The sequence below is a fragment of the Oncorhynchus gorbuscha genome, linkage group LG22, assembly GCF_021184085.1.
Source record: "Oncorhynchus gorbuscha isolate QuinsamMale2020 ecotype Even-year linkage group LG22, OgorEven_v1.0, whole genome shotgun sequence".
In the NCBI taxonomy this organism is placed as follows: Eukaryota; Metazoa; Chordata; class Actinopteri; order Salmoniformes; family Salmonidae; genus Oncorhynchus; species Oncorhynchus gorbuscha.
The window spans coordinates 10,220,602-10,238,243 of NC_060194.1; the positions used below are offsets into that span (position 1 = coordinate 10,220,602).

The 17,642-nt window shown below is 42.0% G+C and overlaps 1 protein-coding gene across 1 annotated transcript; it reads left to right on the top strand.

Moving 5' to 3' along the window:
• Positions 1-719: 719 nt before the first annotated feature.
• On the top strand, positions 720-12,389 carry LOC124009213 (inhibin beta A chain-like). The gene is made up of 2 exons (XM_046320775.1): positions 720-1,837; positions 9,460-12,389. The coding sequence occupies exons 1-2, from the start codon at positions 1,345-1,347 to the stop codon at positions 10,296-10,298; spliced, it is 1,332 nt and encodes a 443-aa protein (XP_046176731.1). The 5' UTR covers positions 720-1,344; the 3' UTR covers positions 10,299-12,389.
• Positions 12,390-17,642: the final 5,253 nt, after the last annotated feature.

Below are 17,642 nucleotides of genomic sequence, written 5' to 3' on the forward strand. Positions count from 1 at the left end.
AAAAACGTTATTTCTTTGTCAAACCAGTTGGAGAACGTTCCTAGAACATTACCAAAACTGAATTTAAATGTAACCATGTTTGAACTTTTAGGAAAAGTAAAGTAAGAAAGTACTTGTTTTTTTGTGAAGTTCGTTAAATGTGCTGAGAATGTTCCAAAGCCAAGCAACTATCCTGCACCATTCCCAGAAAGCTGTGGGAAGGTTTATGCAAAATAACCATAGGACAACCATGCTCTCCCCAAGCTCTAAGAACCATATGGTTCTCAGAACGTTATGTGCTTGCTGGGGTGTGTGTGTGAAAATGTGGATGAGGCTGAACACGTCTGTGTGTGTGGTGGTGTGTGGTATGAATGAATCAGGGAGACTCAGTGCGCACACAGTGCCTCTTCCGCCTCCTCCATCGTGACGTGCAAGAAAACCCCACAAACATGCTACAAAAACCATCCAATGCAGACACTATATAGAAAGATAGCAAAACAAAGAAAGAAATTTCAAGCAAAAAACATAGACTAACTTGTGGAGGTGACCTGACTGACTCTTGTGTTTGCCTGAAGTTGAACTTGTTAGTTAAAATTGAAAAGGATGAACACATAGTTGTGATTCAGAAGTAATGAAACACACAGTAGTAATGGGGGGTATAGAGGGAGGGATAAAGGAAGGGCGGGAGGTATAATTATAGTGAGAGGCAAAAGAGAGAGTGGTGAGAGTGAGAGGCACTCTAACCCTGCCCACATCGACAAAGCCATTCAACTCCGATATAGTGAGCTCTCTGATGCTTCTCCAGTGCTGTGCATATCAGCAGGACAGGACACCACCACACTTCTTTTTGCAAGGACTAAACTAGAGTACACACTCTCCCAAACACTTAATTTTTACAAAGACTGGACAAGATATTCTGTTTTTATACAGTAAAACCTTATTTTTCCAACTGGACAAAACAAGAGGAATGGTTTTACAAAGCAGAGAGCTTGCTTTTCTGGAATTGATAGGAGAAGTGGTTTATGAGGACTGGAGCAAAGACCTGGTTTGTGAGGACCAAGTAAAGATAGTAGTGGGGTAAAGTGCTTAAGTAATACAAGGGCATTGCCTGGTCTCAAATCTCTACTTTCCAACATCCAACTTTTTGAAGCTAGCAGCACCTCACTCAGAGAAGGATTGTACTTTCTCAAACTTGTTATTTTTGTCTCCCACACAAGTGCTTTGTTGTTGTCTGTGAAACCCCATCAACACCTTGTGAATCGGGAGAGATAAGGTGAGGAGAGCTGTCCGGTGTGCTGCTGTCCTCTACTCACCCTTCTCCAAATATTGTGTGCACGTGTGTGAGTCGGCATTCTGTGGCACAGGATGCCCTTGTTAGCTGCGTTTGCCGGGGTGCTGGCGTTGCTTCTCGCCAGGCTTCAGACAGGATGTGGATCCCCTACTTTGGCTGGACCTCTGGCAGCTGTGGATGTGGCCATGCCAGAGCAGGGGCTGGTGGAGGAGACCCAGGTGACCAACTGTCCGTCCTGTGTGCTGGCCCAGATGACGAGGGTTTATGACCCGGTCCCTCCTGGATTTGAATCAGCATCTGAATCTGTGGCTCGGACTTCGGGCCAAACGGACATGGTGGAAGCGGTGAAGCGGCACATCCTCAACATGCTCCACCTGAGTGCACGGCCTAACGTCACGCACCCGGTGCCACGCGCTGCCCTACTCAACGCCATCAAGAAACTACACGTTGGCCGTGTGGGTGAGGACGGCAGTGTGGAGATCCAGGAGGAGGGACCGGGAGGTGCTGGCGGTGAGTGGGCGGCGCTGCCCGAGCCGCCCTCCGAAATCATTACCTTTGCCGAGCCAGGTGAGTCAGCGATTTTGTGTGCCTCTGTATGTTTGTTTGGTTGGCAGTTACAGTAATAACATCAATTACTTTCTTGATTTGTTTGATTCATTTAAAGAAGCACCACTCAGCACCATTAATCCTTTGTTATAGTACCTGAAAGTACTCACTGTTATCACATAATTATTTCCTGATAAATATCAGGTAAACCCGTGGAAACTGTTGTTTAAAAGGGCAGTGCAGTCCCAAAAATGTTCAATCTTTTAAAATAATATTTTCACACTATGAGGTTGAAATAACACCCTGAAATTGTGAAATTTATGATAAAACCCTTTTAGTTTTAAGAGCCTTAAATAAACCTCCTGGAATTTCAGCCTGTTTAGGTGGGATGGAATTTTTCACAATCTGATCTGATTATTCTGACCAATGACCAGTCATCTTTTATTTGCATATGCATCCTCCTACTTTGAAGGTCTAAGCTGAGTAGGCTCTAGTGTCTAGACGATCCTATCGACTTATCAGTGCTGTGTAGGTAAATATATTTACATTTGTATCATCACGATCAAACTGAGCATTTCCAATGGCAAAAAGAGGCTCGTGGAAATAAATTATTAAAATATAAATTTGAATTTGTTTTCATGAAATAAACACATGTGATGTGTTAGATATACAGTGATGATTTAAAAATGTAATTAAAAGTATGCAAGCGGGCAATTAAATAACGTGCTACCTGCATGTGTAAAATGTGTGTGCCTGGGTTTGGGTCTGTTTCAATATTGATGTGTGTCTGTGGTGCTTAAGGCTTTCTCTTCGAACTTGTAGTCAACACGGCTTAGATTAAACTATTGACGTCCCTTTGCAATTTCTTCATTCGGGGGTTATGCGCACCGACTACCCACGTGCCTTGGCATCCTTAGCTAGCACGAGTTCCCCACGCTTAAGCGAGTGTTGAATGCGGCTTTTGACTCAAAATTATTTCAGTGTGTGCTCAGCAACTAGAGGGCACTTAAGGATTTTGCAAAATATGTTTGCCAGGTCATCATTGGAAATAAGAATTTGTTCTTAGCCGGCTTGCCAGGTTAAATAAAGGTTACATGAAATGTTGGTATGAGATTAAGAACAAGGAATTGTAAATTATGTGACATGCTAGATGTGTATAAATGTAGTTCAAGATGGACTATAATTCATGACTAAATTATTATTCTCTCAAATGCTCAATAAACTGTGTGTTAGTGAGTGTGTCAATAACCATGAGTATTAGTGTGTGCATGCATCTGCCTGTTCCTCCATCCTCCTCTCTTGGAGTTAGTGTGTATGTGTGCGGGCACATCAATGGTAACAATTCATTTCTCCATAGCCATATCCAGGAAAATCATATACATTTCTCTGCTGTAGGTCTTGTCAATTTAAACAGGGTAGCGAATTCGGTCACACTTTGTTGGTCTTGCCGATTTAAACGTGGTAGTGACTTGGGTCACACTTTATTTGTATAGTCCCATATAGATGATCTACAGATGGTCAATCTATCAGCAAACAATCTGTTGATAAGCAACTGCTTGCTAGGGTTAGGTTTAAAACAAGGATTGCGGCAAGGGTTGAGGTTAGGGCTATGGTTAGGGTAAGCATAAATATCAATATCAAATAATTTCTGGGTTACAATTAAGTACCTTACTGTAATAGATTTCCATTCAAATTAAAATGACTTTTGCCACAAAAATATTTATCTTGCAAGAATTTAGCTTGGAGTGCTCTGAGTTGGTGGGGGGCCTGAAAACTGTTATTGGCAGAGGTTTGGAACTTTCTTTGTTATTGGTCTATTAACCAATGTACCGCATACTGCTTGATTGAATCGCCTGGTAATTGTGTGTATAAAAAAACCTGGGCTGTTGGCTGTGGGAATTCCTAGGCAGGGAGTTTGCAGGGAATCAATTGTCTGGCAGTCGGGGGAAAATCGGCCTTAAAGCTACTGTCGTCCTACCAACGCTACCACAAGATCAGTCTCTGAATGAGACCTAAACCCAGTTGAATTTATACCCAGCGTTTGGCTGGTGAAGTCTAGTGGCACTTTACATTTGTATCGATACAGAACTTCACGGTACAACTGTATCCTAATGTATGACGAAAGAAGTGATGGATAAAAGTTTAAGTGTTGTAACTTCAGCGCGTAGGAACTGAAAGTAGACACGTTTTTGCATTTTAGGCACGGGTTTTCAGAATTTTACAACAGCAGGTCAACCACTTGATTGAAATACGTCAACCACGTTCACATCTACAGTTGGGAATTTTCATATGCAGGTGTGAAGTGGATGAATCAGAGATGAGATCAGACAACGATGCGAAAACAACAATAGGAGAGTTTTAATACAATGCATCAGAACTACAACATGTATCCCCTCCACCTGCAACAGTGTGCTCTCATGCGCTGCACGTCACCGCAACGAGGCGGATGCTCTGATTCTGGAGGCTCTCCTGATTGTGGGATGGCCATCGTGTATGGCAGCAGAGCGGCGCAACCAGCATGTGACAAGCACATTCTTCTCCTGCTTGTTTGCTTACATAAATGTGCATAATGGCTTGGTGCTTTAAATAACCACCCTTTTGTATGAACCTTGGATTAAAAAAAGTGCTGGTGAAATTAGGGGGGCATTAACGATGCGCCGGTGGGGGGGTGTCGAAGGGCCCGACCGACATACCTGCGGGGTTTCTAACCGTACATAATCACTTCATTCATCCAAATATGGGGCCAAATAATTACTGTGGAGGCTATAAGTGGATATGGGGATCGGGGAGAGAGAGAGAGAGGGAGAGAGAGAGAGAGAGAGAGAGAGAGAGAGAGAGAGAGAGAGAGGATAGAGAGGGAGAAAAAGAGAGAGAATAAAGAGAAAGAGAAAAAGAGGGCGACCAAGAGAGAAAGAGAGAGAGAGAGGGAGAGGACCAAAATAGTGAGAAGGGAGGGGACAGAGAGAGAGAGAGGCGCCTGCCACCTCTCACAGCAATCAGCACTACTGTCTTCTCTGAATGAATTGTCAGGAACCAATAACACATCGTTAATGACATTCCTGTAGTGGCGATGGTCTTTCCTCGCCGACTGAGATTTCTTGGAAGATGAAGATGCTTTTCTTTTTTTATCTGCTGCGCTATCTAGACAAATATATTTAGAGGCGCTTCGCTTTCAAGCTTTTCTATTCTCCCTGTTTTGTTTGTTCATTCATTCATTACAAGTAAAAGGAAAAAGAGATAGGGAGCCTTGCTAGGGAGGGACGGATTTCTGTTGTCGAAAAAGTATAAATACATGTAGTGTTGTTTGGTTTTACTGTACATGCATATCCATATCCAAAAGAGATATGAGTTGCTCCCTTTTCAGTACAAAACCCCCCAAAGCACTCCCAAAAAATGTACAACTCTGACTGTTTTGGTGGTGACTGTGCTTTATTTGGTTCGCTAAAGTATTTGTCCTATTTGTCTGTGATAATTTTGGTGCGATTCCCAGGACACCGCTGAGAACCAGCTATGCACGAAAATTCCTCAAATGGTCTTAGAACACATTCAGTTTTACTGGTCAGGAAACGTATGGCTTTGTTCCTAGAACCAATGTGAAACCAAAAACGAACGTTCCCACAACTTTCAAGTAACCAAACGTGGTAGCTATAGACATTTTTGAGTGTACATTTTTAAAACGTGTTTAAAAACTAGAGGGTTAAAATAACACTGTGTGTGTTAAAAGTATTGAACACTAATAGTTATAACATTACAGATGATTAACCACTTTTGCTGTGCAGATCCTCATGCACATTTTTGAAGTGTTATCTTATACTGGACATTGGAAGTGCTACAGGAGAGGGTTGAACTTGAATTTAGTCAGATGTAATGGAGGAATTCTATATGTGGGCACAATTTAATTTAGTCCAGGACAAAGTATCCATTGTTGTGGTCACCTAAAGATTATTTATCTGTTGTTATTCCATGTCATGATCTCAGGGGTATACTTCTTCGTGGGATAGAGGAGTTAGCGAGCTAACTTTGGTAAATTCTGAGTTCAACTTGGGATAACCGTTGACACCAAGGTTTCTCACCTTTTACCCATGCAGGTACATTTCTATGGCAAGAAATCCTTCAGCTTTAACCTGCTCCTGGGCAGGCTAACTCCACTTTATCCTGAATGAAGTGTCTGAGTTGTGCCTCTTTCCAGCGTTGTGCCTTTTTCCTTAAAATAGGTATGCAATGTGAGATGGGCTGGCAAATGGGCATGTGTGTTGTTAAGTGACGGGTTGCACATGGTTGAACTTTGTCTCAATTGCAGCATGGTGACAGTGGAGAGAGACTTCTCAGTAGCTCTCCGTAGACAGGCCACCACTCCTGGGTCCATTTTAAAATGTAGGCCTAAACAAGCGTTTCTTATTGGACAAGTTCAGGAAGTTACCTCTTCCTTTCAAAAAAATGTTCTTCCTACTGGACATGACCCAGGACTGTGGCGTGTAAACAACCCACAAAGGCCCTCTCAATCCTGCAGGACTCAGAGAGATTAAAGAAGACAGTTTGTGTTGTGGGTTAGAATGTCCTACACGCTCTGATTAACTCAAGTTTGTTTGAGAGTATGAGATTAAAAGGGGATCTGTTTTAGAAATAACACTTTATAAGAGCTTTCATGAATAAGGATGAGTGTATTAGTATTTATTTGAAAGCATTTATTTTCAAATTCATAAGTTTGTATAACATTTATTATAATAGATTTTTTAAGTGTTTAAGCGTGAACAATAGCCATATCAGACAATAAATATGTCCAATTGGTGTCCATGAGGCTGTCCTAATATGGACACCATACACATGTCCAATCACTGCATCTCCAGGACCCTAAACCTACCGTTTATTCATGAAAGTAACTAGGCGGTTATTATAAAGGGTAACCAGGCTCACAACAACCCTCTCATAGCCCATTGCTTTCCAAAGTAAACAGATGCCAAAGTGACTGGGGAAGATACTTCCGAGCCCACCTAATCAGACATGACAGACCTTGAACAAATACAGTCTTGTACAGAGTATGGAGTTTGGATAGAATGGAGTGTCCACTGTCAATAGCATGTATAATACACTATATATACAAAAGTATGTGGACACCCCTTCAAATAAGTGGTTTTGGCTATTTCAGCCATACCCGTTGCTGACTGGTGTATAAAATCGAGCACACAGCCATGCAATCTCCATAGACAAACATTGGCATTAGAATGACCTTAAAGAGGAGCTCAGTGACTTTCAATGTGGAACCATCATAGGATGCCAACTTTACAACAAGTCAGTTAGTCAAATTTCTGCCCTACTAGAGCGGCCCCGTTCAACTGTAAGTGCTGTTATTGGGAAGTGGAAATGTGTTAGAGCAACTACAGCTCAGCCACAAAGTGGTAGGCCACGCAAGCTTACAGAACAGGACCACCGAGTGCTGAAGGGCATAAAAATCATCTGTCCTCTGTGTTCCAAACTGCCTCTGGAACCATCCAGCCCCCCCAAAAAACAAAAAACAAATATTAGTCGGGAGCTTCATGAATTGGATTTCTATGGCCGACTAGCCACATACAAGTCTAACATCACGATGTGCAATGTCAAACGTTGACTGGAGTGGTGTAAAAATCGCCACCATTAGACTCTGGTGCAGTGAAAACCTATTCTCTGGAGGGATCCATCACACTTCACCATCTGGTAGTGCGACGGATGAATCTGGGTATGGCGGATGCCAGGAGAACGCTACCTGCCCCAATACATAATGCCAGCTGTAAAGTTTTGTGGAGGAGGAATAATGGTCTGGGGATGTTTTTCATGGTTCTGGCTTGGCACCTTAGTTCCAGTGAAGAGAAATCTTAACGCTAAAGCATACAACGTCAACAAAACAAAGGAGATGATCGTGGACTTCAGGAAACAGTAGAGGGAGCACCCCTCTATTAACATCGACAGGACTGCAGTGGAGAAGGTGGAAAGCTTCAAGTTCCTTGGTGTACACATCACTGACAAATTGAAATGGACCACCCACACAGACAGAGCAACAGAGCCTCTTCAACCTCAGGAGGCTAAAGAAATTTGGCTTGTCACCTAAAACCCTCACAAACTTTTACAGATGCATAATCGAGAGCATCCTGGCGGGCTGTATGACCACCTGGTACGGCAACTGCTCCGCCCTCAACCGTAAGGCTCTCCAGAGGGTAGTGAGGTCTGCACAACGCATCACCGGGGGCAAACTACCTGCCCTCCAGGACACCTACACCACCCGATGTTACAGGAAGGACATAAAGATCATCAAGGACATCAACCACCTGAGCCACTGCCTCTTCACCCCACTATCAGCCAGAAGACGAGGTCAGTACAGGTGCATCAAAGCTGGGACCGAGAGGCTGAAAAACATCTTCTATCTCAAGGCCATCAGACTGTTAAACAGCCATCACAAGCACAATAGAGGCTGCTGCCTATAGACATAGACTAGAGAACACTGGCCACTTTAAGGAATGGAACACTAGTCACTTTAAAAATGTTTACATATCTGGCATTACTCATCTCATATGTATATACTGTATTCTATACTATTCTACAGTATCTTAGTCACTTAATAATGTTTACATATCTTGCATTAATCATTTCATATGTATATACTGTATTCTATACTATTATATGGTATCTTAGTTACTTAATGTTTACACATCTGGCATTACTCATCTCATATGTATATACTCTATTCTATACTATTATACGGTATCTTAGTTCGTTCTGCTCTGACATCGCTCGTCCATATGTATATAGTCTCAATTGATTCATACTTAGATTTGTGTGTATTGGGTATAGATTGTGTAAATTGTTAGATGTTACTTGTTAGATATTACTGCACTGTCGGAGCTAGAAGCACAAGCATTTCGCTACACCCAAAATAACATCTGCTAATCAAGTGTATGTGACCAATAAAATATTATTTGATTTGATTTACAATGTCATTGTAGACAATGTTGTGCTTCCAACTTTGTGGCAACAGTTTGGGGAAGGCCCTTTCCTGTTTCCTGTGCACAAAGTGATTTCCATACAGAAATGGTTTGTGGAGATCGGTGTGGAAGAACTTGTCTGGCCTGCACACAGGCATGGCCTAAACCCCATCAAACACCTTTGGGATGAATTGGAATGCTGACTGCGACCAGGCCTAATCACCAAACATCAGTGCCCAACCTCACTAATGCTCTTGTGGCTGAATGGAAGCAAGTCCCCGCAGCAATGTTCCAACATCTAGTGGAACGAGTGGAGGCTGTTATAGAGATGTTCGATGAGGAGGTGTCCACATACCTTTTTTTGGTCATATAGTGTATCTCTCCTTTAGCCCAAAGCTCTATTTAATACACAGAGTAAGCAAGAGGCTATACGGCTTTTAACTCTGGTGTTGCTCTTAAGCCAAAAGGGGTTCCCTAAAAGGACAGAAATATTTTTCAGAAATTACATTATTGGACAGAAAGGGGCACAGCTCCAGTCATCATTTCTGTACAGCCTTTTTTCAACATACTCATTTGTTTTTAGCAGAGCCCCAAAAAAATGCTTGTGTTGCCTAACCAAAATGACTGTGAACATTTGAAGCATTGCTCTCATTGTGATGACTAAATGCCCTATTCCCTTTCCTGCTCTAGGAAACTCTCCATCTGCCATGACCTTTGACATTTCCAAGGAGGGCAGCGAGCACTCGGTGGTGGAGCAGGCCAACGTGTGGCTCTTCCTGAAGCTGGCCAAGGGGAAAGGGCGAGGCAAGGGAAAAGTGAACATCCAGCTTCTGCAGCGCCGCCGGCAGAAGCCGAAAGATCCAGGCTCTGCCACCACCTCCACCGAGACCCAGGGCGAGGAGGAGGAGTTGGTGTCAGAGAAGATGGTGGACACACGGCGCAGCGGCTGGCATACTCTCCCCGTGCCGCGCAGCATCCAGTCCCTGCTGGATACCGGTGGCAGAGTCCTGGACCTGCGAGTCTCCTGCCCACTGTGCACCGAGGTGGGTGCCAAACCCGTCTTGGTCCCCACCGAGGACGAGCTACCGGGACGGGAGAGGGAACAGTCCCACCGGCCGTTCCTCATGGTCGTACTGCGGCCTGGCGAGGATGAACACGCTCACCGCCGTGCCAAACGAGGCCTGGAGTGCGACGACAAGATGCACATGTGCTGCAAGAGACAGTTCTATGTCAACTTCAAGGACATCGGCTGGAACGACTGGATCATCGCGCCGCCAGGCTACCACGCCAACTACTGCGAGGGTGACTGCCCCAGCCATGTAGCCAGCATCACTGGTTCCTCGCTGTCCTTTCACTCCACTGTCATTAACCACTACCGTATGCGGGGCTACGCGCCCTTCCAAAACATCAAGTCATGCTGCGTGCCCACGCGACTACGCGCCATGTCCATGCTCTACTACAACGAGGAGCAGAAGATCATCAAGAAGGACATCCAGAACATGATCGTGGATGAGTGCGGCTGCTCGTAAGAGACAGTACAGAGCAGTAAAATACTCATCCATAATAAGAAGGCACCATTGATATGATGGACATAATATAACTGGTATGATGGACAATACATTTTTGGGGAGTTCTTTGACTGATCTGTCTGTTTTGTCTTATTATCTGACAGGGTATCGTTAAATCGGAATAGTCTCTGTGGCACTTTCAGATAAAAAAGAGATACATCATATATTTTTGTTAAATGGAGACAGAGTGAGACTACTTATCACTGTTTATGCGCAATGTGATTCCTGCTTCTCTGCACTGCAATGAACATGGAACAGTTTCCTGAAAAAAAACTATGCAACTGATGAAGTATTACGATGTGTTGTATTTTTGTTAATGTTTCTTTATATGTGTTTTGTTTCTTAATTGTGTACAAAGTAGACTTTTTTTAATACTTTTTTTCTCCAAATGTGTGTCTGTGTTTCAAATGTTTGTATTGTTATTGTTGAGAGATACTTGAAAGACATAGGTTTGACCAGCTACTGGAGCCAAACACTAATATAATTATTACTAGGGTTTATTATTCTAATTATTATTATTGTTATTCATTTCTGAACTACTTTGTCTTTGTACATAAAAATAATGAATGTTGAAATTTGCACTATACCAACATTCTTGCCAGCTTGATCACATTGACAGTAACTGGCATTTGGGCCTGCATGAAGAGATACTGCAGGTAGCCTAGTGATTAGAGCGTTGGACCAGTAACTGAAAGGTTGCTGGATTGAATCTCTGAGCTGACAAGGTTCTGTCCCGGAACAAGGCAGTTAACTTGCTGTTCCCTGGTTGGCTGTCATTGTAAATAAGAATTTGTTCTTAACTGACTTACGTAGTTAAATAAAGGTTACATTTAAAAAACTATTTTTTAAAGAGAAGACTATACACAAGACACATTTAACACATAAACAGCACATACTATAGCTATGGATAGTCTCTCAATCAAAGTAAGGCCAAAGATGGGAGCAGCATTAGCTTTCAATACGATTAATTTACCAGAAGGACATTCTCTACTAAAGCATCTTGATTAATCTTCCTAACAACTGGTGATGACAAAGAAAAAAAAAACACTTTGACCAATCTATGAAAATTATGAAACGAACACTTCAGAGTCTGAAAATGTCTTCCAATGGTTAAATCAATTTGGTATGACTTTTTTCCTGCTTCTTTTGTTCAACACTTATTTCAAACTGAAATTGGAGAGCAGTGGTGTTCCAAACATATGAAATATATGATTATATTTATAACATTACATGTGTCATAAATGACAAACATACAAAGGTCAGGGAATGTGTTTGAGAGAAGAGAAGACACTGAAACAACACATTTAGACAACTTTACATACTCTTGAGTTACTGAAAATGATTTTGCTCTGTTGTACAAATCAGAACTGTTGCTTATGGATATTTTTTTATATAATTTATTTGGCAGCAATTTTTTTGCTTCATCATTAAACACAATGCGTTATACTATTTCTGTCATGTTTTGTTTCAGTTATCGGTAACACTTTACTTAATGCGTCCAGGTTTTCACAATGGTTGAAACTTCGTCCAGTCAATGCTTACTCCAAATCCAATGCTTTTAAATTTATGATGGGGGGAAAAGGTAGAAAATGTGAAAAATGACGCAAAAAGTCCAGCAGGCTGTCTTAGACACATGGACATAAAGTGGCTACTGTGGAGTCAACACCAGCAGGGAATGCAACCCCAGCGAGGGACAAACTAGCCCTGCCACAAAGCTGGTTGTCTGGATGCTTGTGAGTGACATTGAGCTGCAGTTGCAGGGCCATGTCTGACCATAAACAAGGCGAGCAGCAAACATTCCACAGGCTTCAAGGGCAAGAGACGTGAGTGCTTGCTGATAACCCCTTATAAGATGCCAAGGAGGAGGACGATTGGAGTGATTTGGCAAGCAGGCCTCAGAGGAGTGCTATCTCGTGGCCCTAAAGATGGCTCAGGGACCCTTGTTGGCACGTGCTTGTTTTTCAGATCCCTGGCTTTAAATATCCTGGGAGGGAATGTATGTAATGATGCTAAGGCTAACAGGAGTTCCAATAAAAAATAGCTTGAAGTAATTGTCCAGTGTTTCCAGATTTCTATGAAACATGACCTATAATTAATTACAATATCAGTGAAATAGTTTTCCTTTCCTATTCTGTGTTGGAATGGTGTGTATACTCCACCAGCAGAATGGTGTCGGTAAGCAGACCCGCGAGCAATTGCGTCCCCTCATGATGAGATCAGATTTTTTGTGATACAGAGTTTAATGACTGTGATAGGAGAAAAAATTAGGATGGATCAACAACATTGTAGTTACTCCACAATACTTTCTAAAAGAAGAAAGCCTGTACAGAATAACGAATATTCCATCCTTCTTGCAATAAAGGCACAAAAGTAAATCTGCAAAAGATTTGGCAAAGCAATGAACGTTATGGGTCAAATCCAACACAACACATTCTGAGTACCACTCTTCGGGATCATGTTATGGGTATGCCTATTATCGGCAACTACTGGGAGTTATTTATGATGAAAATAAACGTTCCTGAGTGGCCCAATTTACGTTGCTGATGCACATACAAACACTTCTAGAAAACATGGTCCCCAGCCAAACTTTGTGTCCTAATTGGCTGAAGACAATAACCACTCTGAGGTAGTGTGGGAGGAGCCAGAGTCCAAATGTCCATTCGGGCACACAGATTGGCTGGAACCAAGAGGCGGTAATAGACCCCTGAGAGCGGAAGAACTCACTCCAATGGGACTGTAGGGTCACCGTGCACAGGCATGGCCTTTTTTACGGTAACATAATTGACAAGGCTTGACATTGGTTATGATTATGACAGTGGATGCCTTTCAAACTCACAAAATCATAGGCATGATGCAAAATAATATTATAAACAGATGTAAGTAACATTTATTGGCTATCAAGTAAACTAGATAGCTAAGTTTACTTACAATGAGGAGAAACAATAATACAGGAATTTACTGTTGTAAATCTCTGAAACTGATAAGCTGGTTTTACTACAAAGATATTTGTCTAAGCCTCCCTGATAGATATGGATGTAGCTAGATTCTGTCTGCCTACGTACCTAGGTACATTTGTACACTTTGGTCACTATGAAAAGGTTTAGGGATATATATGCCATATTTCTTTCTATTAGGCTAAATATTGTTCTAAATGTAATGTCTGTGCCTGTGCACATTTTGCTATGTTACAGCCGTATTCTAAAATTGATTAAATACTTTTTCCCTCATCAATCTAAACACAATAACCCGTAATGACAAAGTGAAAACAGGTTCTTTGAACTTTTTGCAAATGTATTAAAAATAGAAAACAAAAATACATCCTGTTTACATTGATCATCCTTAAGATGTTTCTACAACTTGATTGGAGTCCACCTGTAGTAAATTCAATTGATTGGACATGATTTGGAAAGGCACACACCTGTCTAATATAAGGTCCCACAGTTGACAATGCATGTCAGAGCAAACACCAAGCCATGAGGTCAAAGGAATTTTCCATAGAACTCACAGACAGGTTTGTATTGAGGCACAGATCTGGGGAAGCAGCATTGAAAGACAAGACAAACTGGCAGCAGACCAACAGAAAACGCAGGTATAAGTACACAAGGGACTTAGGGTCTACCTAAGCCCACACCGCACCTCCAGAAAGTATTCATACCCCTTATTCCACATTTTGCTGTGTTACAGTCTGAATTAAAAATGAATTAAATATTTTTTTCTCATCCATCTCATCCGAACTGACCATGTTGAAGGCAGTTTGAACAACTTTTAGTGTCTACGTGTATCTTTTTTTGATTATGGAGTTTTGCTAGTTAAGGGAAAGTCCATTACAAACACAGTTTCAACCACAAAGACCAGGGCAGTTTTCCAATGTCTCACAAAGAAGGACGCCTATTAGTAGAGGGGTAAAAACAAATCTGTTAAAAAATACAATTAATATCTCTTTGAGCATGGTGAAGTTATTAATTAAACAAGTCACTACAAAGATATAGGCGTTCTTCCAAATTCAGTTGGAGGAGAGGAAGGGAACCGCTTAGGTATTTCATCATGAGGCCAATCGTGACTTTAAAACAGTTACAGTTTAACGGCTGTAATAGGAAAAAACGGAAAATGGATTGTAGTTATTCACAATACTTTCTAAAAGAAGAAAGTTTTAATAGAATAACAAATATTCCAAAACATCCATCTTTATTACAATGAGATACTAAAGTAACTGTGTGTAGGCCAGTAAAAAAATAGTATTAATAATTTATATTCAGGCTGTAACACATCTAAATGTGGATAACATATAGGGGTGTGAATACTTTCTGAAAGCACTGACTGTATGGTAAAATGACAATTTTTGAAAGGATGGCCAATAGATTGGGCTTAATTTATACTGAACAAAAATATTAACAATTTTCCTTAATTACAGTTCAAATGAGGAGAAGATTAAGCCCTAATCTATGGACTGGGAATACAGATATGCATATGTTGGCCACAGATTTCAAATAAATGGGCCTCACAATGGGCCTCAGGATCTCCTCTGGGTATTTCTGTGCATTAAAATTTCCGTAAATAAAATGCAATTGTGATGGTGTCTATAAATGGGCCTCACAATGGGCCTCAGGATCTCCTCCGGGTATTTCTGTGCATTAAAATTTCCGTAAATAAAATGCAATTGTGATGGTGTCTGTAGCTTATGCCTGCCCATACCATAACCCCACCCCCACCATGGGCACTCTGTTTACAACATTGACATCAGCAAATCGCATGCCCACACAACACCATACACGCCGGTTGGACGTACTACCAAATTCTCTTAAAACGATATTGGAGGCGGCTTATGGTAGAGAAAGGAACATTTAGTTCTCTGTCAATAACTCCCTCAAAACTTGAGACGTCTGTAGCATTGTGTTGTGTGACAAAACTGCACCTTTTAATGTTCCCAGCACAATGATCGTGCCATTTAATCAGCTTCTTGAATGAGTGACCAGTCTAGCGTTGAGGTGAAAGATAACACCTTTTACATTACTTGAGAAAGGGGAGAATTGAAACAGAGGGTTGAAGAGGAATGAAAAGAGAATGATGAGGAGCAGTGCGGAGTTGAGCGTGAATATGTATTAGCAGGAATCATAAGACAGGATTGAGGGTGTAAGTGTGAGCTATTATGATATTACCCGAGGAACTTGATTTAGAATGCTTAAGAGTGAAGCTATTGAGCTACTGAGCTAAAGGGTAGAGTAATAGGGTGAAAAGATCAGATCAGAAAAAACAAAATCCCGTAACCAATTGTGCTGTTGTGTATGTTTTTTCATGTTATTTGTAACTTATTTTGTACATAATGTTTCTGCCACTGAGTCTTATGACCGAAAATAGTTTCTATATATCTGGACAGCAATTACTCACCCCGTGCTGTAGGAATACTTTTTCTTCAACGAGCTGGTCGGGAAGGATTTATATCAGACGCCTGACAAGGCCCTCATCCCTGTCATTCGCAAGAGAAAGAGACGGTGGTATCAAGGACGAAGGTCCAGGTGCTTTGTAAGAATCCGTCGCCAAGAGGGTTAATCTGCCTTTACCATTAGTCCTATTAGCCAATGTACAATCAATCGATAATAAAATAGATGAACTATGTTCACGTATATCCTACCAACGGGACATTAAAAACTGTAATATCTTATGTTTCACCAAGTTGTGGCTGAATGACGATATGAATAACATACAGGTGACGGGTTTTAAGCTTTTTAGCCAGGATAAAACAGCAGCCTCTGGTAACAAGGGGTGGTGGTCTGTGTATATTTGTAAACAACAGCTGGTGCATGAAATCTAAGGAAGACTCAAGGTTTTGCTCGCCTGAAGTAGAGTATCTCATGATAAGCTGTAGACCACACTATTTACCAAGAGAGTTTTCATCTGTATTTTGTGAAGCTGTCTATATACCACCACGAAGACCGAACTCAATGAGCTGTATACTGTCATAAGCATACAGGAAAACACTCTTCCAGAGGCGGCGCTCCTAGTGGCCGGGGACTTTAATGCAGGGAAACTCATGTTAAATGTGCAACCAGAGGGAAAAAAACTCTAGAGCATCTTTACTCCACACACAGAGACGCATAGAAGGCTCTACCTCGCCCTCCATTTGGCAAATCTAACCATAATTCTATCCTCATGATTCCTGCTTACAAGCAGCAATTAAAGCAGGAAGCACCAATGACACGGTCAATAGGAAAGTGATCAGATGAAGCAAATTCTAAGGTACAGGACTGTTTTGCTAGCACAGACTGGAATATGTTCCAGGATTCTTCTGATGGCATTGAGGAGTACACCACATCAGTCACTGGCTTCATCAATAAGTGCATCGATGACGTCACCCCAACAGTGACCATACGTACCCCAACCAGAAGCAATGGATTACAGGCAATATTCACACTGAGCTAAAGGGTAGAGCTGCAGCTTTCAAGGAGCAGGACCCTAAACTGGAAGCATCTAAGAAATCCCGCTATGCCCTCTGACGAATCATCAAACAGGCCAAGCGTCAATACGGAACTAAGATTGAATCACACTACACCGACTCTGATGCTCGTCGGATGTGGCAGGGCTTGCAAACTATTACAGACTACAAAGGGAAGGCTAGCCGCGAGCTGCCCAGTGACACGAGCCTACCAGACGAGCTACATTACTTCTATGCTCACTTCGAGGCAAGTAACACTGAAGCATGCATGACAGCATCAGCTGTTCCGGACATCTGTGTGATCACGCTCTACACAGACAATGTGAGTAAGACCTTTAAACAGGTCAACATTCACAAGGCTGCAGGGCCAGACAGATTACTAGGACGTGCACTCTGAGCATGCGCTGACCAACTGGCAAGTGTCTTCACTGACATTTTCCTCATGTCCTTGTCTGAGTCCATAATACCAACATGTTTCAAGCAGACCGCCATAATCCCTGTGGCCAAGAACATTAAGGTAACCTGCCTAAATGACTACCGACCTGTAGCACTCACATCTGTATCCATGAAGTGCTTTGAAAGGCTGGTCATGGCTCACATCAACACCATCATCCCAGAAACACTAGACTGACTCCAATTGCATACCGTCCAAACAAATCCACAGAGGATGCAATCTCTATTGCACTCAACACTGCTCTTTCCCACCTGGACAAAAGTAACACCTACGTGAGAATGGTATTCATTGACAACAGCTCAGCGTTCAATACCATAGTTCCCTCAAAGCTTATCACTAAGCTAAGGACCCTGGGACTAAACACCTCCCTCTGCAACTGGATCCTGGATGGGCCGCCCCAGGTGGTAAGGGTAGGTAACAA